Below are 27,912 nucleotides of genomic sequence, written 5' to 3' on the forward strand. Positions count from 1 at the left end.
GAGACATGTTCCTTCATTTTTTTTATTTTTTTTTTTAAGGGAGTGTAACTAATTGAGTATAATAAACCAAAGTTGTATGCAATTTTGCAACCTTTCTGATGCTGTAATAAGCTGTGCTCTGAGGGTTCATTATTAGACTGTCCTGAAACTTGCTAGTTAAACAGGAAAAACAAGAAACCTGACCTCACTGTTGTACTTAATTGAAGTGCCTTTATTGACTGATTTTAAGCTCTTATAGCAACTCTGCTAAGAACTATGGGCCAGCTCTTGGCTTGTATGGACCCTTAGCTCCTGGAGTGGACACAGCCTAGCCACACAAACACATGTCCCGGTCCAGGCTTGCATCACAGGGTTGGACTGGGACTGAGCAGGGAGCTATAGCTGGAGATTGGCACATTCTCCTTTCTTGCAATGCTGCTCAGCTTCTCTCCTCTTCCAGGAGCCCACAGGTCAGCCAGCCCATGTGGTGTCAATATGCCAGAGGTCAAGCAGGAGTGTTGTACTGGGCATGTTTTAGTTCCTGGCTCTGTGATGTTGGGGCACTTAACAGGGGTCAGCAGAGAGAATAAACCCCTTTGGATCTACCCTGCTTCCTTAAGGATTCTGCAAGCTGCAAGTCTCTAGAAGGGTCTGGATCTCCAGCCTCATAACGCTGAGGAGGGAGGACTGAGAAGACTTATGTATCAGTGCCAAAGCAAGCTACAGCTGGATCTCTCTGCTAGTAAATCTACCTTTGATACTGTAATGCTGAGACTGGCACACACTTAATGCTAATACATTCTTATCCCCTTTGCATCTGTATTAGAAATTAAGGCAGAAACATGAAGACTGTTACCATGCTGTAACCTTAAGAACAGTTTCTCACTTCATAGAGGCACTCAGCAGGCACTGGTGCATTCAGCCATGATTCATTATCACTGAACTTTGGTGCTGGCCCTGGCCAGTTTTGTCTGGGTTCAGTTAACTTGTTCCACTGGCAGGAAAGATTTCTGAGCATTTGTGTTATCTCTGTGGAAATCTTAAGTAGGGAGCTGAACACGACTGAGAACAGTTGCCTGACAGAAAAGACAGAAAGAAAATGCATTTTGCAGGACACTAGGGAGGAATGGAAGTCGGTCCTGGAATAGACGGACATGGCCCTCCCCTGGTATAAGAGAAAAAGCTGAGCTAGCAAGAGGTGGAACTGGACATTATTGTATATGATGTCATCTTTATTTTGTGTGATACCCATTGAATTCACCTCTAATCTAGTTCACCATGATGTTAAATTAAACTGGCTGTTTTTTTTCCAAAGGTTTTGGAACACTTACGCCTTTGCGGAGCTGTTGCTCATCAGCATACTAAATACTGTAATGCCAGCCATAGTGACACAGGTAAAGGAAGTCTCTGAAACTTCATTGTTATAAACTTGCTGCAAATCTGACCCAGAGGAGATATGGATTCTATTCAAGGAGTCTGTCATGCAAATTTATGCAGATGACTGTCATTAGACTACTGTATGCTTGCTTGAAACAGCGGGGTAAGGAGAGACAGCTACTCTGCAGAGAACAAGCCATAGAAATTGCAGATTTGTGCCCAAACTGCCATTTTAGGAAAAGTATTAGAGCACAAAAGAGACTTGCCTCTCAATTCTTTTGATAGATTGCAGGAAAGTGGGAGCGTAGAAGCTATTCCATTACCAGCCGCCAACCTCTTGGCTTCTCTTTCTCGGCATTTATTAACAAATTATTAACAAATATTAACGAAAAACAAAAGCAAAGCTCTGTAGCCAGGTGGGCACAGGCACAAGCAGCAGCAGTGCACAGAAGTGGGAGCAGGCAGAGTTCATCTGAAGACCTTGTTGATAGGCTCAGGGTAAGATCGCCGTCTGCATCTTGTGTGTGACACTCTCGAATGGGCTGAGTTAAAAAACTTTGTAGTAGCAGGAGTTTCCAGGAATGTATTTTGTCTTGGAGAGCCAGAACACCTGGGAAGGCCCGTGGAAGCACACAACTGATAGTATTGCTCTGTACTGCATACTCCTCTTTTTACACTGACCTCTTTTTTGTGGCCAATGTGGCCTGCTAAAGATCCGTCCCAGCTCCCTGGGATTACTCTCACATTTCAGGTGACAGTGGCAGAAGGTGAGCTGATCTCTATGCAACCAAGTCGGAGGATGGAGTAGCACAAGAGTTTAAAGTAACCTGCTTTCTGCTGTGGGTGAGGGCAGGTTGGCAGCAGCAGAGGGTTCTGGGGGAAAGATGAGGACTTCGGACATTTACTGGTGACTTTTATTATACATAGTGGTGGTGGGATGCAAGGGTAAAATCCAAGGCCCAAAGATAATTTGTGCTGCAGGCAAAAAGCCCTTTCCACTTCTACAAAAATCCTCTTGTCAAGGCTGCCTTAAAGGGGCTATAATTACCTGTTGTATCAGTTATCAGAGAAATAGGAAAGGTTTGGGTTCAAATTAGTTCCTGGTGTAAATCCTCTAGTTGCTTCATACTTACTGCAAAGTAGACATTGAGACTTTTTGAGAAAAAAAACCTGGAAAACTGCTGGGCTCCCAAATGTAGTGTATTTCTTGTCAGTTCTAATGTGCTGAAAGGATGGGATTTTCTGTGAACTTTTCCCAAACAGTCTTGCATTTTTTTCTCTCTTTGAGAGGGGGAGGAGTTGTGCCTAAAAAAACAAACCCAACCTGTCGTTCTCAGCTCTGCCAACCTGTCAGTCCAGCCATGCAAGAGAGAGGGAGAGAGACAGAGAAAAAGAAAGGAGGGAGTGAAGCAGAGATTCTTTCAGATCTCAGAAGACTTTAAGGTAAAGCCCGTTTCTCATTTCCTTGATTATGCTTGTCTCTGTGTGTGTACATGTAAACAGAAATTCTGTTACCTTACAGAGTTTTAAACTAACTAAACAACCTATATGGGAATAAACTGTTTATCTTGTTCAACTGGAAGTGTGTTTTGCATGTAAACTGGCAGCTTGTTAGTTGTTTGGAAACACAGTTTCTCTCTCTGAAATTCAGAAGGTGAGTTTGTGTTCATTTGAATATTAAAAAGAGGCAGAGCTTTAGCGCTTGTATGAATACATGTTTGGGAAGGATATTAAGCTGTGTAATTTCAGGGCTGAAGCCAGCCTCTAATTACTGAAGATCAGGATAAGAACTTGTTAGAGGAGGGAAACTCTTCCAAGGCTGCCTACTGCAGGGCTCTTACACCTTCTCCTGGAGCATTTGGTATTAGCTACTGGTGGAGACAGGATACAAGACCAGACAGACTGTGGGTCCGATCCAGTTTGGCAGTCCTACATTCCTCCATTCCTGTCTGTCCGTTTCTGGTGGGGTTTATCCAACTTGTCATTACCGGAGGAGGAACAAAGCTAAGGTGCAGCAAAACTGCCCGCATGAATTCTTGAGTTAGGAGGGCAGACCAGCAGAGGCACTTTCAGCTCATACCAGAGGAAATTGAAGGTTACAGACTGTGAGAAATTTTGGCTGAAATGAGTGTGAGTCAGAAGAATCATTCTGCCCCAGAGCTTGCCTTATGAGTCTGGTCTGGGCAGCCAGTTTGTTGGAACAATAGTAGTAGAGGGGGCCTAGTAGTGAAGGCCTGAAATACAAGAATGGACACAGTTTTGTTAGATCTGAGTGTCTGTGCGTGAGGACCTGTGTGAATGTGTAGCTGTGCACAAACGTATATGTGTAAGGAGTCTGCTGAGAGATTCTGACCCCTAGTATGCCATGAAAATCCACAAACAAATGTAAGAAAGGAAGAATTATGTTCACCCACGTTAGAGGTACCCCTATTTCTATATTTCTAAATCCTGAACAAACACTTTAAACTGTACTGAAAACACTGTAATATCTTTCTAAGTAAGATGAGGGTCTGGGAAGGTCATATAGAAGGCAAATTGCTGGACAGGATTTCCTTTCCTTGCTGTGTATTTAGGGTTTTCACTCCTACTGCCAAGGTGTGCCTGCTGAAGACAACCTGTCTAGTAATACTAACCCAACAGACAGAACAAGTTGAAAGATGGCAAAGACAGACAATACAATCGTTGCGTTGCTCACTGCATGGGTTGCGATGCCCTTGCCAGGGGTTTGGTTACTTAATACCGGCTTCTGCATCTTCCTTGTTGTTAAACTTCCTCAAATGCTTGTGCCTGGGCCATAGTTTTGGATCGAAGCTCTCCTCTCATGGCAGCGGCCACAACAGAGCTGTGAGCCCGGTAAGAAGACAGAGGTGATCCGGATTAGAGAAGGGGGGGTCTGTGAGGTGTTCTGTCCATATGACCATTCCTATAAAAAAGTTTGCAATGTCCTTGCGTTACTTCACTTTCCTTTCTTCTGGTAGTGTGGTCTCCTGGGAACTTTGAGCTGGTGTTTCTTATTACCCCTGACTCATTCCCCTTGGGGATGGTGATACAGAGTGAGACTATAAGCTTTTAATACACAAAAGAAATTCTTTTATAGATAGTGCTTTTTGTAGTATTATTATAAGCTTTCCTGCCAGAGCCAGAATGGAGAGGGAAGTGCTTTTTCAAGTGACCATAGGAGATGGAGAAGAGGAAGTGAATGCTTCAGTTCTGGTGGGGATAAACATTCCTACTGCTAGTTACAGTAATAGAAATTAGTCACTGAAAGAAAGAAAGAAAGGAGGAAAATTCTTTAGCTTTCATGAACTGCAAAGACTTCACTAAGACTCACAGCACTTTTGCATCTTCTTTTTGCTTTCTCTTCTCTTCTCTTCTCTTCTCTTCTCTTCTCTTCTCTCCTTTTGTTTACATGATTTAAAGGAATGCAAAGCAGGCTTGGGGCATCTACATGCCACATTCTACAATGCTGACGGGCATTTTTGAAATGGGAGCAAACATTCTGATGCACTTGTTTCATTACTGCTTTTGAAAGAGTGTGAATGTACTGATGTAACAAAATTGGTGCTACTAAGTCAGCCAAGCTCCCTAGAGATTGGACAATTGATCTATGTACTGTCAAATGCAAGATTATAGTACATGGTGATAAATGGTTTAGCACTGCTTAGCAAATGTCAGTTGATCAATCAGAGTTAACCAGCTGCAAACTTGCTAAATTCAGGCAATGTCCAGGCAATCCATATTTTAGATGGGCTTCATTAGTGTAGCTGTAACAACTCAGCACTGCAACAGAAGGGAAGAAACGTCAGAAATACAAGTGTTACCAAGATTTCTATATCTGTCATTCTGGAGGCAGAAAGAGCAGGGACTGATGTATCAGTCATTTGTTCAGGAAACTGTTTCTAAAGAAACAAACTTTTGCAAAAGAAGTCTTTTCAGACAAAAGGGTTGCAATCTGAGAAACCCTTCTGCCAGTAAAGGTTCTGAATAGTTCTTGGAAAGATCAAAAAGTTCTTGGAGAGAAACACTTCATACCGAGAAAGATTCTGCCTTTCAGCAGGACACTGCTAATTCACCTCGCTTAGTATTCTCCGATGTGACTAAGATTCTCTAGATTGGCTGATGCCTTGCTGTTCTTTCTTTTATTAGTTACCTTTCTTGCCCAATATTCTCACCATGAGCTTTTGGTGAGAATATCTGGTAACAGAACATCCATTTCCAGTAACCTATTGTGCAATTAAAATACCATATGAGAAATATAAACAAGCCAAACAAACAAAACCAACCTCAGATTTATTTTCTGTTTGCTTTTTAAATTAGGATAAGACCTTCATTTGATTCTTCATCTTTTCTTCTTACATTGTAAAAGCAGACTAGCTGTCCGTCCTGTCTGGCAGGAAGCAGTTCTGGAATCCAAGAAGCCATTGTGTTACTTTTCACAAGGAACTGTTCATTTTTTGTAGTTTGCAGTCATGATAGTAGCACTGGTTCCTCTTTTTAAAGCAGTTAAATCCGTGTTTTAAGAGTGCAGACAGGGGAGAATATGCTTCAGCTACTCAAATGTTATTTGTGGTGACACGCTGGATTGGAGAATTGGAAGAGCGGAGAGCGTTTCAGCCCTTAATTTCCTGTGGAAAGATTCAGCTGAGGAAGTATTGAATTTTTGGTTTCTCTTTGCTGTCAACATGGTAGAGGATAGTAGGTCAATACTAGCCTGAGAAGATCTAAGAATTGACATTTGATAAAAATCAACAGCCTGGGAAACAAACTGAAAAGAGGCAATTTCAGTGAACAACCATTTTTCAGACAAGTTTTCCTGCACCCCAAAGGAAAACCAAGACAGGGATTCACTAGGCGATGTGAAATTAAGACTCATCTGGTTAAAAGAGTAAAACTGACTGGAAATTTTCCATGTATAAGAACTAAAGGCATCTCCATTCCTGAGGCAACTTTGAACACAAAAGATCTCCAGTTCTTTTGAAAACATTTTCTCTCAAACTGTTTTCCAGTTGGCACCTACTTTTGTGTACATCAACATCAGGGCATTGATTCTGTGTTGCAGTACGAGCATCACCTCGTTGTTTGTTTGCAAGCCTGCATGCTGGCAGTGGTCAGACCCGAGCTGACTTTACTGACCTGATTTCTGACACGGCCAGATGGCCCATTTTGCTGTCCAAGAAATGCTGATCCTTAGCAGCTATGGGAGAACATGCACATTTTCTAACTGGCATTCTCCCACTCAAAGATAGATCATATTAAGACAAAACTGAACAACTGAGATGATATTCACTTAATACATATAAAAGTAGATGCCATAAAACACAGCCTACTTTCCACCAGAAATCTCAATGGGAAAATTCAAATATTTCTATTTCTACTCGCAAGCCTTAACCAGCTGTTTGAGTATTAATGAAAATCCTTTTAGTTTTCCACAACTGAGTGAGAACTCTTTCCAGGAGTGGCCTGTGGTGAGATTTCTAGTGCAGTCTTGCTTTGGATAGACTAAGAATATTAATCTTTTCATGGTATTTTGTTGCCACAGCTAGCTATTCCCCAAAGAAATGAGGCAATCGGTGCCTCATACAAAAAACCAAGTAACCCTCAAACAACTTCTATAAGTTTCTGTTATTCAGGTCTCAGAAAGATTTGATTTAGACTTTTTCAATGGGAATAAGTAATTAGTGCTTTGCTTTATCTACATGAGTCCATTCAAATTGAGTTAAATGATTGGTGCGGCAGAGTTTTGGATTGAGGTGCAGTTTCCCCGGTAACAATCGAGAGTGAAATCAGAACCTTTTGAACAGCCAGTGGAATGTGGTTCTACTTGGATGACAATAGGTCAAAGCATTTTAATGGGTAAAAACGTAATCCAGTACAATAGGATTTATTGCCACTATGTCATCAGATTGACACTATTCCTGCAAATTCTTTAGCTTGTGACAGACTTCAACTGAAATCTGTTTAGTGGAAAAACTTGTAAAATGTCATTAATCATTTTGTTTTCCAAATCAACCAAAGAGTCTCTGTGTCTCAGGGGGTTAGAAAGAATATCTTCCAAGTGAGTGAAATTCAACCTCTCTGCACAAAGCCCTAATGAATGGCTGCTCTGGACACAATAAATGGTTCTAAGAACTAAAGGCTCATTTCTGCAGGGTGCTGAGTACTCTGGTCCAAGTCTATTGCAGAACTTCTGCACTTGCTTAATTTTACACTAACAAAATAGTTTCCAGTGATTTCTAGGATGGTTATTCATGCTCTTAAACCTGATTGTATTTGCTGACAGACAAGACCTTGCAGGATTAAGTCCTAAACTAACACTGGAAGAAAAGATTCCCTGTTCAGCATGGCAAGGGCATGGGGCAGTATTTCATCCCTTCTGCTGACATTTTTCCAACTTCTGCAATAACGATCCTTTTATTCTGAAAGATCCCAGAGTGCTGTCTAAACTAATAAAATGCAGCCACAGCTAGGAGCAACAATGCATAAGATCAGGACAGGAGAACCTGTTTCCTGCAGCCTTAAGGAAATGTCAGGTTAGGGTGCCAAGGTCTGCCCCTCTGCCCCGAAGCCAAAAGCTTAAAAGGTTTGGCTTGGCATCCTTTGGGATGTCCGTAGGGGATCGCTGTCACACATAGGTGTCTAGAGCCATCTGTTTTGGTGACAAGAGGGCAGAAATGGCCCTCAACATTCATTATAGGTGGGTACCCCATTCAACCTTCTACCAATTTTCCTTTCAAATAGATGGATGTCATTCTCATTCATGTTCCTTTAATATGAAAAGCAGATTCTCCTCAATCATTTGTCTGGTACCATGCATATCCTTTCATTGTTGATATGAGGCTTTTACAACAATAAAACTTCAAGCTAGTAAGTATGCCTCTCTTTGGAATTATTATGTAGTTATGAAGAACAATTGAGCCAGACAATGACACAACCTGTTTCTTGTCTTCCTCAATGGGAAATGGGCTTTGAGTTTGTGAGGATGTTCATAAACAGCCAAGGGTGTGTAAGGCGAAGAATGACCTCAAAGCTGAATTTTACACAGGAGAACAAAGAGATCTGAAACCCTGATTTGAAAAACACCCGAAGACCAAATCAATGGCATAATATCATAATTATCAACACGCGTCATAATGTTGCTGGAACCCACTTGCCGCTTCTGCCTTTAAACACAAGTAAACACAAGCTCCTCTCCTAATTGCTGTGCAGCTGTCAAGCTCCGTAAATGATGTTTGTGCTGGCAGTAGCTGGAGATAACTTCATCTATCTAGCATTCATATGGACTGGAGATTCATCCTTGCTTCTTTCTGCAGGATGTTTTGGGACATTATTGTTTTCAGATTGCTTTCCCTTTGTTACAGTACTTCTGGCTTCCTTCCAGAACCTTTTAGGTTACTTTTTAGTCTCCTAAATCTGTACTTTCTCTCCTGAGTGTAATCAGCATTGCAGTTGCTCCCAGACTAAGACACCCAAGTGGTGGGGCTTGCTTTTTCTGTGGGAAACACCACTTTATGTTTTTCACAGACTTCATTCCCTGAAGATCTTTTCATTATGAAGTGAATACAGCTTAGCACTATACAAAATGTTCCAGAGGAAGAATGCCACCGGTCCAAGCTCATGTGATTCGCAGCTTGTCAGGCCTTGATAGTGATTTGCAGTTTAATTAATCACCTACGGATTTGTGTGACTTTTGAATGACTCTGGCTTTGTGGCAGGAGAAAGTGATGCTCTTAATCAGTTTTACTCAGTGAAAACAGGAGTAAAAATGACCGAGGGAAAATATAGGATAAAACATCTCCCACTTAGGCTGGGCGTATCACTTCTGAATTTAATTTTGTTGACCAATCATTTATGTAACTCCCAACTGATTCAGAGTGGATTGGGAGACAGTGAAAGGAAATTTCAAACCAGAGTGTGAAATTCTATTTAGGCATGCTGCTGTCTCTGATGACAGCACCCCTGTAAAGTTAATGTGTAATAAACAAGACAGACATTTGTTTCACAGGTCCACAGCACCTATAAGGAAAAACACAAAAGTTTCTTCTCAAAACAAGCTTTGGGAACCGCTTTGGCAATAAAATCAACTCTACTGTAGCTTAGATATCTTTTTTTCGTGAGTGTTGACATTTGTAATATAACAGATTTTTACTTGATGTCTTTTTGTTAACATCGTCTTGATAAGATCTGCTCGCTTGTTCATAGTGTTTGCCTTTGAGAAGTGAAACAGGAAAAACACAGCTGACTGAACAGGTCATCACAAACATCTTGAAATGAGCTGAACCTCCCATAAGTAGCTCGTTCAGTTAGTAGTGCTGCTGAGTGAAAATATTCCATGCAAAGGGCAACCATAGAGGCACAGATCATGGGCAGTGAGGGAGGCATAGACAGCCTCTGTGCAAATCACTGGAAGACAAAAGTCCTATTATCCCCCCCAAATTAACTTTTTTTTATTAAAGGCAACATATATATATATATATATATATATCTTTTAAATAAGCACTGCCATTTTTGGAAACAGTTTGGTATTTTGAACAAAAAATAATGTATTAACTTTCCCTTAGACAGCTGAGGGATTTGCTGATTGAATAAATTCATTATGATGGGGCTGAGAAACCAGTTTGTTGCATTCCTCCAGTGGTTTGTTGTAAAGCCTTCAACAAGTATTCCACCTCTCTGGCTGCAGTCTCAGGAAGAGCTGAAGTAGTCTTATGTTCATTCTTATTATGTGCTTATAGTTAAACATATGCATGAATGTTTTTCTTAGATTTAAATCCAATGCCTTAGGTCTTAGATTGTCCTTATCCCACATGCCTTGCCTGGGATTCCTGTCCAGCCCTCCAGGAGCTGAAGAAACTGATTGCCTACTATTGAAGGGTCTATTCCTTGGGGAGCCCATGGAAGAAGTCATTGGGATTTACTGACAAACCAGTCTGGCAAGTGCAAGCTTGACATACAGTGGTTGAAACATGGGTACAAAACCAAAGAAGAAAATATTTAGGAAATTACATTAAAAATGTCAGTAGTAGTCAACACAAATCAAATAAAAAATAAAACAAGGTCAAGATTTAAGGCTTTCACCATCATGAAAAGTATCTTTTTAAACTGCGTAAGGCGGATTGTGAAAGCCATTTTCAGTGCCTGTTGCAATGAATGCCATATGCACAGTGTGGAAAGCAAGAGCACAGCAAGAATAAAAGCTATATTCACTCAATAACCTTTGAGAATTCAGAATATGCCCAAAAGACAACTCTAAGAAGCAGGACAGTGAGAGGACATGAAAAAAGACATGGGTTAGATCTGAGAAACACTGATACAGAGTGGTATATGCCAGAGAATGGGATATTGATAAGGGTAATGACTCATCAGGGTGTCATAGTTAGTATTGGTGCAAATATTGAAAAGGATCTTAAGAATTAAGCACTAAATCTGTCTGCTACACATGTTTTTGGATGGAGAGGAGAAAGTTCGTATATGGAGCCATAAATGATGAATAAAGTTTACCCCATTAAATATTTGATGTGGACCACCATTAAAGAGTAGGCACTGGCACAAATGAAACTCAACTCTGATTCAGGATGAATGTTCCTATCTTTAGAGGAATTAGTGACTTATCTAATGATGTGTTAAAGCTGGGGGAGAAGAGACAAGGTTTAAGAGGAGATTCTGCCTATCTTTATATTTCCTAAAATACTAATCGCTGTGTACAGAAACTCACTCAGGTGATCAGGAATAAGCTGTGGGACAGCTTCAAGAGACCAGAAATGAAGTTATGCAGCCTGCGCACTAAGGTAAAAGGAAAATTCTTAAATGTACAGTCCAAACACACACACATACACGTGATTTTCCACTTCTACATTATTTTAATCATCTGACTTGCAAAACAGCAACATACTGTTTTTAGACCACTGAACTTGGGAAGAAAATGACAGTTGAAAACAAGAGTGGCCAACACCATGCTGAGTATAAGTTCTGAAAAAACAGCTACTGAGTTCTCAGAGTAACCTGCCTTTCCAGATCACATGCAGCCATGCTGAGACAGAGGCTCATGAGGATGTGTACACAGAGGTTCAGCCATCTGCTCTACAAGGTGTTGAAAGCCATCTCTGAAAGAAGCATCCCATTCCCAAATTTCCTATAGACCTCAGCGGAGTTAAGTAACAATATGGAAAGTCAACATTCTGCCAAAGTCTGTGAACCAAAGAAAATGAAGGTTTGAAAAAGCCCTTGTTCCTTAGAAAGTATTGCTGTAATTCCAGCAAGCCAAGCCAATTTTGAAGAGCAACGATGAATACTGCCTGTGGTGATACTAAGAAACCCAACAGCTAGATCTGATCCAAAACAAGAAATCAAAGACAACCCCTTTGCTGACTTCAGTAGGATTTGGATCAGGCCTCTGACTTCTGAAAAGATTTAATATATTTCACAGGCTTTTAAAAAGTGGTGACATATATAGGCCGACAAATGTGGAAGCGTGTTTTGGTTTGAAGAACCTGAAACTCGGGATGCCATCTAGGACTATGGGCCTTGGCTGAGCAGCTCCAGTCATAGGAGCTACATGATATCTTCTACCAGAGTAGAGAGAAAATCATATTTAGGCATGACAGAGGTGGAATTCTGCTGTATCTATGTTCACAAATGAAAGGAGAGTCATACAAAGCTGCTCAGAACAGCAAATAGTGATTCTTGACCCTAGCTATGATTGACAAATTAACTTCTTGAAGCACACTATTTGATTGCCTGGTTTATCTGACTGCGTGTGTTAATGTCAGTCACAGAATTTTCTGGTGCTTTTCCTAAAAAAAAGCACTGATACATTGTTTGACTTGATCCTTAGCTAATACTTCTCTCAACCTCTTTGATTTGGGAATCAGTTTAGTAAGCTGAGACAGCAGGTTTCTTTGTGGTATTTCCTAAAAAATTAGGTCATAGTGGATGTGATTCATTTTATTTACATGTTTTATTTTGATTTTTTTTCCTTCTCCCTTCCATTTCCTCAGAGAAGTAATGCAAAATGATATTTTCACTGTTAGACCTTATTTTAGCTTTGAAAATGTAAAGGCTTTGGTGATTTAATTGGCATTTGGGATATTTTATTAGGTGAGATGAGACAGCTTCTGAGTACTATAGTGGAATTCCTGCTGAGGTCAGTAGCCCAAAGTTGAGATCAGCAGAAACTTGCAAGTGTTCCTGTCTGCCCTGGATAGCCCTTAGAAGTTAATAACTGGTGTCAAGCGACTTCTTAGAGAAACTTCTACTAGTGTTGGGAAAAAAAAAAAAAATCAGAGATCCTCAGGCTTCCTACTCACATCTTACTTCTCTCATCTATTGAACAGAGCTCACTCATGCTGTTAACTTGGGATTCTATTTTATTCTATTCCTTATATGAAATACAATAGCAAGGCATCTGATCCAAACTCCATTGACACCAACACAAGGCTTTCCATTGTCAAAGCTGCAGCTTTTTGAATTGGCAGGATTAAAACTTGCACAGGCAATATAAGGGGTTCTCTGATCTTCACATAACCCTTTGGTTAAAACCACGTAACCTTTTCTTCTCTCAGTTGTTTTTGCTATGTGTGCACAGACAGAGAGCTCCAGGACCAGGGAGCACCAAAGTACATAGGACTGCAGGAGCTAATTGTGGTGGCCCAAGAAGTGCAGCCCCGTATCTCTACCTTTCTTATTCGACAGACATACTTGAATAAAGAGCACAACTGGAAAGACAGTGACTCTGTGTTCTTATGTCACAGTGCCCTTCCCTGGATATTTGGTTTACAATGTACTCCAGAAAACAGGAAAAAAAAGGAGTACGCTTTCTGCCTCAGGAAGCAGAACTGCACAATGTGACGTAAAGGAAACAGCCCCTGAGACTAGAAGAACCCTTTTGGAATATTAGCTCTTGCCTGTCCCCAAAATCCTACATTATTAATAACCTGTTGTGTTTTGAGAAGAGATATAACAGCACTGAATTGCAGCAAATAACAGAGCCGAGGGTGTTGGCTCCGTGAGATGGAAGTGGTCAGCATTATCTAATCTGATTCTATCATTGTTCATGACCTGCCACTTACCTATTGTTGAATACATTATTTTATTACATCATGTCTATTAAGAGCTGCAACAAACTGTTCTACTGTTCCCTGCCAACAAGATCTGGTGGAAAAGTTCCTCGAAGCATTTTTCTGTGCCTCTGTAGGCTGAATGTAATCCATAAGGTTCAATGTGTGCAGAAATCCCACTGTACACATCTGCAGAACTATTGGAATAAACCTTCACTGTGCGTCGGCGCAGACATCAGTGTGTCAGGGGAGGAGGGAGGAGGAAATGATAATTAGCACTAACACTTGTAGTCAGTTGCCTCACAGCTAACTTGCATTAAAGCCCAGGGGATTCTGCCTGCTGAAGTAAGGAATAGGTTGGCTACTGATTTCCAGAGGAAAAAGACTGGATATAAAATACACCTTTTTAGCTGTTCCCACGTCTGTTCTAGGGGAGGCTGGTGCGGGCATGGTGCTGTCGAGTGCACGCTGTCTGGTCACCCTGGTACAGGAGCTGCTGAGGGCTGAGGGTTAAAAAGAGGAAGAGAGTCAACAGTTTTAGGTTTTACCCCTGCCAAATTGTCTGAGACAAAGAATGGCAGTGAGGCCCGAAATCAAGAGTTTCAAGTTGCCAGCACTTTCCATTTCTCGTGGTATTTCAGTGTTTCCACTGCTTGTTCCTGGCTAAAACCATGCAGTGCATACAGTGCGAATAAATTAAAATAGACATTTTCAGCTTTCTACAGATTTTGGGAGTTGCTCTGAGTGGTAAGCAGGGGGCTGGTTCACTTTTAGCCTGTCCTGTGGCTCTGAAACAGGCAACCAGCCTTCATCAAGGAGCAACTTTCAGAGTCTGTCTTCTCAAACCTAAGGGGCCAAACTTCTTTCTTTTTTTTTTTTTTTTGGTTTTGTTTTAAGGAGATCTGGTTTCACTTAGATGAATTAAATGTCAATATATCTGTTACTGTGAGTTGTTCCAGTGTAGATTACAGCACTATTGCATGACTTTAAAATCTATGCAAAGGTCTGCTGCTCTGTGCTATTTATGTCTATCTTTTAAAATGTTTAATAAACAAACACTTTTATATTGATACTTTAGGACTTGTCTCTGTACGGAGGTATTGAATAAGAAGTCTAAGAAAAATCCTTTTTCTCCAGCTCTGAGCTTAGCCTATTCAAAATTTTCTTTTATTTCTGTATTTGCAATCTTCTTTTCTGTGGTTGAAAGACCTATATACACAAAATGATGGAGAGAGGAAAGGTGTTACTTGTAAGGTGATGCTTGCAGAATTGTGTGTTACAATTTGAGACAGTCCTGTTGCTGGTTGGTGAACTGCAGCCCTACCAACCTCCTCTGCACTCAGTCATCTAAGCTGAAGTGATGTGAACAACGAAACTTTTATTTTAAAGGGAAAGCTGAGCCATTTAAAAGCTTCACTCCAGTGGCTTCAAAGACATTGCTACGGATGTAAGAAAGTTCTGTGATTGAAGCTCCTGTTAGGGTGTTCTCCACTCCTGTAAAGTCAGCACAAAGGCATACACTGATCTGAAAGTGCTCTGAGTCTGCTCTGTGGTGGGAACCCCTCTCCTACATCCTTGCTCCCTAGAGGTCTGGCTCTGGGTTCAGTGTAGGGGATTTTGCATTCCCTCTCCCCTTGTAGCCATGCCCTTTAGTCATTTGTGGGGACCTGAGCTGAGACGAGGAACAATAAATATAGAAAAAACCACTTGTAACATAAAGTTGTGCTTATCAGGCTCTCAGGTCTGACCGTAGAGACCAAGAATATCTGATGCTTTCTAAAACCGTGACATGATCGCGCTTTTTTGTTCTGCCAGAGGAGACGAGTGAAAGTTTTGCACCATAAAGGCAAATATATCTTGTGGGCTAAGGGTATTCAGACTTACAAGCCAAGCAGGCAGTAGGTTTACAAGCCCAGTTTCACGTGTCCTGAAGCATACCTGTTGGGGACGGCTAGCAAACAACGTGGTGGGGCAGTCATGTGGTGCTCATGATATCAGACACACAAACGGTGAATCATGATGCGTGCCCACCCTGCTCTGGGGATTACGTATCGGAAGCAGAAAGACTGCCTGTAAGTATCAGGAGAAGTTAAGTCCCTTTGCAAAGAAGAGTGAATGGAAGGAAGGAAAGAAAGAAGGAAGGAAGAGTCTCAATGCTGTCCTGTAATAGATTTATTTAGATTTTGTGGGTGGTGATTTTTTTTTTAAAGGAACAAGTATTTGAGTCAATTCCAAAGCAGCTCAAAAGGTTTTTACTTGTCACATTTCTGGTCTCTGAGCTGAAAGTCTTCCAGGGTTACACAACAATGACTAAAACTGGAAACCTTTCAGACCATTTCCAAAATGAAGCAGGAAACTGAGGTGATTGCTAAACCAATGCTAGAGAGAGAGATCCACTTCCATCTGTGTGGGGTTAGAGTGAGAGTACCCAATTTCATTTGGAGGTTTCGAGTTGTTTTCTTTTTGATTTAATCTCAGAACAGCATTATTCTGGAACCAAGATCTTCACATTGTTTTGCTTAATGTTTTACAAACAGGCTGTTGACTGAAGTTGTCACTGAACAAAAATTCACCCCTACTTGTTTACATAATGGGAAAATATAGTCATAAAATGGGCGTAGCCACAACTTGTTAGGTACTAGGTTAAGGTGCAATATAGGGATTATCCTCATAAAACACTGAGCCCTAAACTCAAAATATCAAGATTAAATTGACAATTACATTTAGTGGAAGCCTTTAAAAGGCTAAACTTAATGCTTAAGGCTTTTAAGGTACTGTTGTTCTGAGCAAGTTGATGAAAATTGAGAGTTCGAGTTCTTCTGGTACAGCATCTCTGTTCAAGAGGAACTAGATGAAAATGATAAATATGATAAAAAGGCTTTCTTCTGCTAGTGTTTGCTTTGTGGTGGCTCTTCGCTCTGTGTTGGGTTTGTTCCGATTTCTGCCACTGCACTGCTTTATGACCTTTGAAATACAGGAATTTACTTCCCTTTCTCCCATATCTAATTGGGGTGAAATTTTCAAAGATACCAGTTTGGGGTTCAATATGCAGACCCCATGAACACAGGTTTGCAGAGCAGTTCTGTATGTCCCTGAGCATGCTTCAGTATCCAACACCGTCAGATCCTAACCTTAGCTTAGATAATTAAGAATGTATGCTGATTTTCTGAACTTTGAGTCTGATATATGTATGCTTTAGAAGAGCTTCTGAACCCTCTCTGCCATTTATCCTAATGAAATCTTTCACATTTCTCTATTTCTGTCTTCCTGCCTAGCTTCACTGCTCCATTTTTATCTCTGATAAGTTTTTATTGGGGGGTGGTAGAATACATTTATAAGAATGTTTAGCAAAAGTACTGCAAATTTCAGCACATTTCCTCCTCTGAACAACAGAACAGTATGCAAGAGGAGGCTCATGATGTGTACAAACATGCCCAGAAATAAAGGGGAAAAAACCCATGGAAGGTAAAAGCAAAACAAAAAAAGGGCGAGGGTTTGTGTGTTAGTGTTAGAGGAAGGTGAAAACGCTTCCTGGCAACATCTGAGAATCATTTGCAGCAACCGATCCATGAGCTTTAGTGAGTAGAGAATGTTTTTAAATCCTCCCCCACCCCCTTTGTTAATCTTTACCAGGTAGTAGGACCTTTAATGTAATTCATATGGCTTTCTTAGGGATGTGTAAAATATTTCCATTTTGAAAAATAAGATTTTTGAAATGGCTCTGAAGATTTAAGTTCATAAGTCTGGTTGTAAGTCTGTGATCTTCTCCCCTTTAAAATTTGGTAATAATAATAGTCTTCAGACTGTTCTGCAAAAGGCAGTGTGTCTCAGTAGAGTGAGCAATGAACATCTGGCTTCACAGCCTCGCTGCCTCTCATTTGGAATAGGAAAATCACGTGCCTGTTTAAAAGTGTCCCCATGAATGAAGTACGGATCGTAATACAGACTTACATAATTCAGAAACATTGAAGGATGGTTTTTTAGACTTAAATGTTCTGAGCAACATCAGACAATGTAAAAGAGTTATTAATTATGATGCATGATTATTATTGTACTCGAGAGACTTTAAAAGGTAGCCTGGAAAAGTTCAGATTTGGCTTACCTTTAAGCACACCCAAAATACCGGGCAACATTTTTAGATGTTTCTGAGTGGCTGAGGAGGCTATTTCCTAAGACTTTCAAGCACATTTGGGATTTTAGGTCATCTGGGGCACGTCTCCACTGTGCAATGCCAAATGGCTCTAAGCAATCCAATTTTCAACATGACGGAGAAAGATTAACTCAGATCCTGAGAGCAATATATGTCTGTTAGTGTTGCTCTGCACTGATTCTTTTTCACTCCATCCAGCTTCAGGGCTAGATTATTTGGTTCTGGTTTAGGAAGCTCTGCATCACATTCCCTTTCTTATTACAGACATACTTTTGATTGTTTTGCAAAATCCGATCTAGCATCTTACTACACGGCTTCATTTATACCAGTCAAAAACCCATCACAGACATCCATGAGCATACATATATTACTACAACCAGTACTTAGGAGACACCCTAAGTAGAGTCAGAGTTCCTAATGCAACATGCCTCATAATCAAAGTTGTCTCCTGTGTGTGACAGACTGCTGTAAAATCAGAGTGGACTTTGCCACATAGCTGCATGTGTGACAGTCCGTGATTCTTGCCAGCACCAACAAAATTCAAAGATGGTGCCAACAAAACACCATTTTTGAAGTATGATGATCTGCTGATGGCAACAGCAGCGAGTGGAATCAACTCAGTAGTCTTTGATTCATGAACTGTTTAGTCCCTTTTAGAGTCCCAGGATGTTTGTGAGTATTTTCAAGGAACTCTAGTTTGAATCAGTCAATAAGAAAAACAGTATAAGCCTTAGTATGTTTTTTATTTAAGATTATATTGGCTCCCGATTACAATTTGCTTCATTTTCACACCTCACATTATGAGGTTCTTAAAAAAATAACTCAACAGTTTCCAGTTTTTGTTTGTTGTTAAATATGACTTATAATATGTTAGGTCAAGAGTCTTCAATAGACTAGGCTACACTGTTTGTTTAAAGCTATGAGTAAAGCAAGTCATATGAATGTTTCCAAAGACTGTATTCCAAGAAGTATTTTTGGAAACATTAATGTTGTGATTTTTAATGAAGGCCACATTCTGAGGCTACGACACCATATGTCACATTCATTTCTGTACTGACAAAAAAAAAAAAAGAAAAGAAAAAAGAAATGGAAACTATGTTTGGCTTTTAAGTGTTTTTGGAATAGTGTCTATGCATGCTTGTCATTGTTCCTTGGATGAGAGAAGAGTTCTCGGTCTGTTAATCTAGTCCATCCAATATATATTACACTCTATGGGCCTGACTCTCTTCTGCCTTGAAGTGTGTGCAGTCATTTATACTCAGGCAAAGTGAATGAAGAGCTGAGGAAAAAGACTACCACTAGGAAACTTTTTTTGAATTCATTTTCCATGAATATATTGGCTTCATTGTAAACCTACACCTGAACTTTTGTCAGCTGAAACCAGCTTAAAAATGGGAAAAGTACTTGTCATTTTTCCATTGAAAACTTACAATTTTTTGAAGAAAAACAACAGGTTTTCCTCAAAAATATTAGCTTTTTTTCCTTCAGAAATATCAGTTAGATATCAGAGATATCTATGGCAAAAATTTTGAATTGTTCTAGCTGTGTACCCTATCACTTCTGACTTGTCAGTGGTTTATGTGTTAGCGGTTGGGATATTGTAGAATGAGCTGGAGACCTGCAGGAAAAGGCATTTGCCTTTTTCAGTGCTGTATCCTACAAGTAATTCATAAGTATCCTGTAACTGATTACTTCAGCTAAGTCTTTCCTTTTTTATTGGATTCCATTTGATGAGGTCTCAGTTTCTAACATAAGTTCTTGTTATTAGTCACTAAACGTATAGCCTAGCACTTCGTACTGCTGAAGTTCATATGGTTGCAATCTGCAAAGACATCCATTTTTTCTCTGATCCGACAGAGGAATCTCCTAATCCACATCACTTCCTAAATTTGTGTCATCCATGAATTTTATTAACATATAGCATGTTTTTTTTCAAACTTATTAATAAAAATTTAAATACAGTTTGGCAGCCGGATTATTTTTGTTTATTTGTTTTAAGGAATGATTTGAGAGGGTTTCCAGGACCTCAGAGAGGTTTCTTTTTCATTTGAAATGTAAATACTTTTCTACAAATTGAACAAATATGTCTCTGTAGCACTAGCCCAGTAAAGTTCAATTCCATGACCAGGTTTTTCTGGGCAATACTGAAACACAAATAGTGATGAATGATTGTGGGTTTGATACGTTTTCTGGTTAAAACACATTAGGACTGAACTTGCCTGCTCATGCTACTGAAGTCTCATGTCTAAATGAGGGTGTTTTCCGAGGCATTTCTTCTAATGGAGGAAAACAAACATGCAACAAACAAATAATTAACTACCTCAGATATTTGGCTAACTTTAAGAGGGTTCATGCCATTCCTGTGACTGTTCATGAAAGCCCATCCTGATTTGAATGTTACTTCACCGGAACATTGGGAGAGATACTCACAGTGGGGTCATCACAAAGGTTTTTGATTTCTGTTTTCATCTAGATACCAAATTTTACTATTGATATGGACATTTCTAGCTAGTTGAATTGCTAGCTGCCTCATATTTCCAGGCCTAAGTTTTTGAGCTATGTTGTGTAATGAATGTCAGAGTCTGTGCTCTTCAGAAAATTGCTCATGATGGCCACAGAGTGAATGTATTTAGATTTGGTGTTACACAGTTCTGGCATAGGAAATTAAACCAAAAATAAACTCTTTCTTTTATTTCATAGATTTCTAATGAACAAAGAAAACAAATAGCCACTGGGACCACAAGTGTGTTCTGTAAACTGATTCCACGAGGCAGATATGAGAAAGATGACTGAGCAGAGTGGTTGCTATAGGCCTGTAAACATACAGGGAAATAAGATCAGTTACCAAGGCACTTGTCAAGAAAGCCCTGAAAAGGGGATGAAAAGATTGCAGAATCGATTTCTCCACAAGGATGGCAGCTGCAACGTGTACTTCAAACACATCTTTGGGGAATGGGAGAGCTACGTAGTGGACATATTTACCACACTGGTGGACATCAAGTGGCGCCATATGTTTGTGATATTCTCATTGTCGTATGTTCTTTCATGGTTGTTCTTTGGACTAGTCTTTTGGCTGATAGCGATCCAGCATGGAGATTTATTCAACGATGAAGAAATAACCCCCTGTGTTGCAAATGTCCATAGCTTCACAGGAGCATTCCTATTCTCCCTCGAAACCCAGACGACCATTGGGTATGGTTACCGCTGTGTTACAGAAGAGTGCTCTGTTGCAATCCTCATGGTTATCCTACAGTCAGTATTAAGCTGCATTATTGACACCTTCATAATTGGAGCAGCCTTGGCTAAAATGGCCACAGCTCGAAAAAGAGCTCAAACCATTCGTTTCAGCTACTATGCTGTAGTTGGCTTAAGAGATGATAAATTCTGCCTCATGTGGCGCATTGGGGATTTCCGGCCAAATCACATGGTTGAGGGCTCTGTACGAGCTCAGCTTCTGCGCTACAAGGAAGACAAGGAGGGGAGAATGACAATGGAATACAAGGACTTGAAGTTGCTAAATGACCAGATCATACTCGTTACACCAGTGACAGTCGTACATGAAATTGATAGCGAGAGCCCCTTGTATGGTCTAGACCGGAAAGCTCTGGCCAAGGACAACTTTGAAATCTTGGTCACATTTGTCTACACAGGTGATTCAACAGGAACGTCACATCAGTCAAGAAGCTCGTACGTCCCCAGAGAGATTCTTTGGGGCCATAGGTTTAACGATGTCTTACATGTAAAGAAAAAATACTATAAGGTGGATTGCTTACAGTTTGAAGAAACCACAGAAGTTTATGCTCCTCACTGCAGTGCCATGCAACTGGATCGGAAGGAGCAAGAATGGAACCGAACCGAGAAGACGCGGGAAAAAGTGGCAGAGACGTCAGCACTGGAGATCAAGTCATTTAGTACTAACCAAAAGTCATTTAGCGCAGTTGCTCTCATCACTAGTTGTGAAGATCCAGAAGACCTCGTGACAGCTGTCAATCAGCCTTCTGGAGAAATTCCTTATCAGAAAGCAGCTGTGACCTTGAGTAGTCTATCAATAGAGTCCCAAGTCTAGCTTTTTTACTGCAATGCAAATCACTTCCAACAAATTCTCCCAGCATAGCTTTTAGAATATAAACAATGAACTCATATGCCCAAGTATGTATGTTATAAACCTCGCTGACAGCATGCCCGCATTGTAATACATTGTTGAGCTGCTAGAAGGCGCTTCATACTGGTGAGCACGGGTATCAGTAACAGATTAGCATTGGCACAAGAAAACAGCTTACATTTGGGTTGACTAGACAGCTACCGTACTTGAGCAAACTTATTGTAAACTTTATTACCCTGCAGGGACCAATGTTGGACATACCCAGACGTAGATAATGATCTAGGCAGGGAACAAAAACAATGTAGTGTGCCCTCTAGGTCAGATTTTTCAAAGCTGCCTAATTTATTTGGAAGGCCAGTTCCCAGTCTCTCTAGGAGGCTCTGAAACTCCCCCACCATCACAGCCAACGATTACTCTTTCATTGCACCTCGCCAGCAGTTCAGATGATGCCCTCATCCCAGGGCTACACTGGTGAATCTATGGGGCTGTTCCTTGTAGGAAGGAGCGAACTGGCAAGAATAGCTGAACCCAGTATTACTGGGTAGCTTTGGAAACCTGCTTACACCCTGCCTAGTCCTGTGGGATCCACAGTGGGATCCTGGAGAGCTTTTCTCATTTCCTAGTGGTGAGCCATTCCCAGAACTGCCACTCCTTCCACAGCTTGAGGTATGCGGTATGTCAGCTGGCTTGGGGCTGCGTGAAGGTTTTGTTACGTGGCTCTGATGGCTGGGAGGGCTGGCCAAACTGGCTCATTTGCAACGTTCAGAAATCAAAACGGGACCTCAAGTCTGAAACTGAAATCGGCAAAATCAGGTTGAGCCTCGGAGAGAAGATCATGTTTTTAGAGTGAGCTGTGCAATATTTCAAATCAAAACGTCTTTCATTTCAGAATGTCAGCCTTGCTTTTCTTTTTTAGTATATTATGCTTCTTTAAAAAGACAAAGATCAATCTGGAGACCAGTGTGATTTTGTCAAAATGAAATATTTTTATTCATCTGAAATGACTGTGTAAAAATGATCCTTCACAGAGAAATTCAACAAACTCAGCTGTCAGCTCAATTTGGAAGAAAGGAAAATGTTAATGTTTTGAAGTTGTCTGTGATGTGGAGGTTCCACGCTCTGCACATCTCTCTAATTATTCAATAAGCAATATCTCAACATGCTTTTTTCCCCTGATGGCTACAGTTAATTTGCATTGTGTTTAATTATCATGCTAACATAAAAATAATTATCTCTGAATTTGTGGTTGCCTAAAATGGGATTTATCTCACCTGACCTCAGCCACCAAAAAATTAGAGTGTTTGCCTACTGGTCAAGGCTCTCTGTGGTTACTGGAGTGTTCTGTATTCACAGGGGAGTTCATGCCACCTTACTCTGGCTTTTTAGAGAGCTGAAGGTAACAGGGTATGTTTATCCTGGAAATGTTCATCCCTCTCCATTTATTGTTGAAGGAGATGAGATGACTGTTGTGGAAATGATGGCTAACTTTAGGCTGCTAAAATTAGGTCTGACGAGTCATTCACATCATTCTGACTAATTAAAAGGTTTTATGAGCTCATCACCTTTAATGAAGAAAAATAGCATGCTGAATCTTTTTTCCTGAAATTTACTCCATATAGTAGTATTGCTGCATTATTTTAATGTATCTTGCATTTCTCTTTTGATAGCACTTGTCTTTGAATCTATGTGATCCCTTTAGGTAAAACCAAGCATATTAACAAGCCTGGGGGGAGGTGGTTATTCCGAAGCTCATTAATTAGCCTATTTTATATGCTGAATCAGCAGCAGCATCCATGTGTAACTGCAGTAGAAAACCTCTTGTATCCTGGATTTGAGCACTGGCAGGCATTGGGGAAATAGTCTAAAGAAAATGGAAAGCAATAAAGGAAAATGCATAAGGGTCTCAGTACTTATGTGGTGTTGGAAAAAACCACCATCCAGATTGTATAAAATAGAATATAACCTTTGAGACATGTGAAGTAATCCTTCCACACTCCTCTGTCTTTGAGAGATCTTGGCTGGGTTACTTTATTTGATGTTGGGCATCACGCTTTGGGAAAGATATGGAACAATGTGAAGAGAATCTGGGGATCTAGAAAACATGTCAGTGAGGAAGTAGGGAAATAAGGTGTTTCAGTCCAAAAGGGGGCTAGGAAACAAAGAAACAGTTCTCAAACACAAAAATTGCAATTCAAGAGAGAGGGACAATCTGTTGTCTGTATCTGGTGGGTAGGACAGGAAAACATGGGCTTAAACTGAAGCCAAAAAGATTGACATTAATTAGGAAACACTGGTATAAAGAAGACAAAGCACTGACAGATCTGTGGGGTTTGTAATCCCTGGGGTGGTGGCTCCCGGGAACCTGTTGGAGGAGACACCTGTCAGGAGTGATACAGAATGGTCAACATTGCCTTGAACTTTCCAACCCTTTTTTCTGTGATCCTATGATTTTCAGAAAAAAGGAATATCTAACATGAAATCTGCTTAACTGGTCACTTCACAAGTACTTACACACATGTGAGTATTTGCTTAATCACATAAGTAAAGCTACGCAGAGGGATGAGATACTACTGAGACATGTAATCAAAATCCCCAAAACATCTTCAAAAAGGTGCATATTTCAGGTGCTGTTTGCAAAAGTAGTTTCCCATATTATGCTGCGAATCTCAGCTGCCTTTCCCTCTCCCAGTTATGTACTGTGTGAGCCGCTTGCAGTGAAAAAAATTCTTTCCTCGTAATGACTTCCCTGTAAGCGAAAGTACCTGGAGTCTGATTTAGCATTTTGTGACATGCTTCTTGGTATAGATAGATATAAATATGTGAGCATGTATAGTAATGTATGCTTTGGCATGTAAGTCGACCACTAACTGATGAGGGTCAGGAAGAAACTTCTCTCCTGGGCATGTTAATTCGTAACAGGCTACTATACAGTTTCTTCTACTTTTATCTACAGCATCTGATACCAGCCGGTGCTGGAGACAGGATACTGGTTTAACCACTGATCTCAACCAGTCTGGCTTTTTCTGGGTTTCTCTGTTTGATATTTTAATTATATTTATCACAGTATAAAAACTATGTATAATAATGTATAGTAAAGCATGCATTGCCTTTTTATGAATAAAGACACAGAAATAAAGAACATGCCTCTACCACACACCTTGTGAGAGCACATTTTACTTTTCTTCCCTTCCGCCACAGTTTTAAGCTTCCATATCTTAGGCACTAAGAGGTCATGGAAAGATTTAGAAGGTGCAGAGTAGTCTTTTGACTTTAAAAGGTGCCAGATCACAAGCAAACCCACAAAGTTATAAATACATTCTGTGGAAGCTTCTTAGCATGAACTCTGTTTGTTTGGAGGAACGAGCCAAACAAAGCCCTGCTTGCAGATATACACACACACGCTTCTGCAGTTGCATCCAGAGCTTGCACACTTAATCTGCAACCTCCTCGCCTGATGAAGGGTCTTGGATAGCACCAGGTGGGTAAGACAGGAATGGACGGAGGTGTAGAAGGGATACACAACCACGCCAACTGTGCAGACTCCTTCCATAACTACCATTTAGGTGGGGGCTGACCGCGCTCTTGGTAGAGGTTCTTACATCCTCCTTGCCTAGGAGAGGACCTAGGGAAGACTCTTGCAGTACAGTGGTGTACAGCAGCTTTGGGTAAGTAGGAGGGAGAATCTTCCTCACCCATCTGCTCTTTCTAGATGAGGATGTTTCTCAAGGATTTCCATTTTTTTTTTTCTTTTATTCATTGCCATTGCAGAGCTGAGCAATACAAAAGCAAGTAACCTGCTCAGAAACCCAACAGAGGTAATAACACATGCATCCTTACAGCAGAAACGCAGACCTAACCCTTGAGTCATCCTTAATGAAATGGATGAAGTGCCCACCAGTCCTAAAGTAAGTGTCTGGCTGCTTTCTGGGCTGTTTGGTGAGTTGGGAGCTGAAGAGAAACACAAGTACCCTCCCGCTCTCCCAAAGCATTGCAGGTGCTCCTTGGGACTTCAGCAGAAAGGCAATACATTGGGTTGAAGTTCAGCAGCTTCTTCCCAGCCACCAAGAGGCAGCAACTGGCATTTCTTTCTGCCTCAGCTAGAAGTTGCTCCCCCTGTTCCCATCTTTTCCACAGAATTTACCAGATGAAGCAAAATTTTAACAACAAAGAGAAAATACAAACCACTTTGCATTGGACTCAATCATGATTATAGCTGCATCTCGGTTATTTTCTCTTGGAAAGTAACACTATTGTTCTGGGTCAAGATTAGTTTATGTCAAAGGGAATATAATAAGAGATTATTATAGAATTTATTTTTCCAGTTTTGCCTACCACCGTTCATTAAGGCAGCTGGCATTTCCTTCCCCATTATCATGTATCATTCAGTGCATATTTTCTGTGAAGTTGATTTTCAGAAGGGCATAATATATGTCCCTTTGTTTATCCCTTGTTTCTTACACACTGTGCAGGAGGTCTGACTTCAGCTGCCTACTTAACTTGAAGCATTACAGTTACACAGTTAGCCTCACTTCAGGAAATAACAGGTACCTTTCAGGGTATCAGAAGCGTTTGTGTGGGAAGAAAAAATTGCTTGTAAGCTTTTTTTAGCTCTTAAATCTTTGCTGGTTTTGAGCTGGGAACCTGCAAACAGAACGACTTGGTGTCTCTGTGGTGGGCCTGAGAGGCCCATTTAGGGAAGCATCTGACAACAAATTCACTTCCAAGCAGACAAGAGAAAGCATGACATAAATGAAGCAAGAAGGAAACAAGGAACAGTTACGGTTTTAGTCTGGGCTGAAAAATGCGGATCGATATTTTCATGGGGCTTAAGATGACAACCCAGGAGCTACTTCCAGAATGTAAAGCTTTTCTTGGGGTCAGTCCCCGCGGCTGAAGAAACGACGAGGGAATCCGATAAACATCAGGCAAATGAAGTCGGATAATTCCGTTTCGGCCTGATGTCGCTGCCTAGAAAGCCAGGATTTTTGGAAGCGGTGATACTACCCCCCGTCAGTCGATGTTTCCTTCACACGCCCCAACACAAAGTCACCTAGCCCCGGCAGAAACCCCCAACCATTTCCTCCCCAGGTGCCTCCCCCAGGCCCTACTACCTTTCCGGACCCGGCACAACCCCCCCCCCCGCCCCAGATCCTCCCAACCACGTCCAAACGGCAGAGGGGGCTTCCCCTTTTCCCAATCACTGACCCCCCCCAGCCCTCACCCCCCCTCCCCGCCCCCGCAGCCCCCAGCTCCGCCCCCGCCGCGCCGCCGCGGGCACTTTGGCGCCACCTGGTGGCTGAACCGCGGCGCAGCCGCCCCCCGTCCCCCCCGTCCCCGCTTCCTTCCCCGCTTGCCCCGCTCCCACTCCGAGGGGCTTTCCAAGAGCATCTCTTAGGAGAAAAGCGCCCTAAAGTCCAAGGGAGCCCTTAGGCTCAGCCCCCGTCTCTGTTGTAAGAGCTCAGGGGAGCAGCTTTGCGGCGTCGCGGGATCGCAACGATTTGGGAGGCACGGCGCGCTGTCCCCGCGATGGGTTCCCCGCAGAAAGGCGGTGTTATAACCACCGTGTTATAACCACCGTGTTATAACCACGGCACGAGCGGAGAACCGGTTGTCTCCCGCTATTGCCTGACCATCCTAGGCAAACTCGGGACCGGAGGTTAAGGCTTCCTATAGCTGCCTTCTTGGGCTCAGTAGACTAAATCGAACTCAGACAGAAAACGATTTTGGTGTAAGGACTGATTTGACATGTGCTGCGTCCAGCTGATTTATTCTATATCATTCCTCTTTATATATAGAAGCAAAAGCTGAGAGGTCGCTTGATTTGCCAGCTTAGGTATATATAGCCAGTCAAAACTGGCTACACTCCACTAGGAACTTTTCAAATAGGGCAATGATCTATTTGTGGCCAAAGATAGTTACTTCAAGAGGTATCAGTGACAAGAAGCAAAAAGCTGCTTGTTTGTTCGGACCAGGGAACATGTGTGCGTGTAGAAAGGCAACGCTAACGTTTATTATGTAGAACTACACACAGAAGGGCTCCAAAACAGAAATGCCTTAATAATTATCTCATATTCAGTGCCATGTCCACTTCTGAATGCACATTTTCCATTGAACAGCTTCGTGCTTTCTCTCACGCATGGGAGTAGCTCCAATTAAACATCTGCTGAACCATCTATATCATCATCCTTCTTCACATCCTTTCTTCAGGCTCTCCTTCGCAGCGGCGTGTGTAGGAAGCTCCACAACTGTCA

The 27,912-nt window shown here is 41.3% G+C and overlaps 1 protein-coding gene across 1 annotated transcript; it reads left to right on the top strand.

Annotated features, from left to right (window-relative positions):
• Positions 1 to 2,703: 2,703 nt before the first annotated feature.
• KCNJ16 (potassium inwardly rectifying channel subfamily J member 16) lies at positions 2,704 to 24,813 on the top strand. Its single transcript, XM_069799368.1, has 2 exons — positions 2,704 to 2,799; positions 20,260 to 24,813. Exon 2 carries the CDS (start codon positions 20,336 to 20,338, stop codon positions 21,623 to 21,625), a length of 1,290 nt encoding a protein of 429 aa, XP_069655469.1. The 5' UTR covers positions 2,704 to 2,799; positions 20,260 to 20,335; the 3' UTR covers positions 21,626 to 24,813.
• The last annotated feature ends 3,099 nt before the right edge of the window (positions 24,814 to 27,912 follow it).

The sequence above is a fragment of the Haliaeetus albicilla genome, chromosome 12, assembly GCF_947461875.1.
Source record: "Haliaeetus albicilla chromosome 12, bHalAlb1.1, whole genome shotgun sequence".
Lineage (NCBI taxonomy): Eukaryota > Metazoa > Chordata > Aves > Accipitriformes > Accipitridae > Haliaeetus > Haliaeetus albicilla.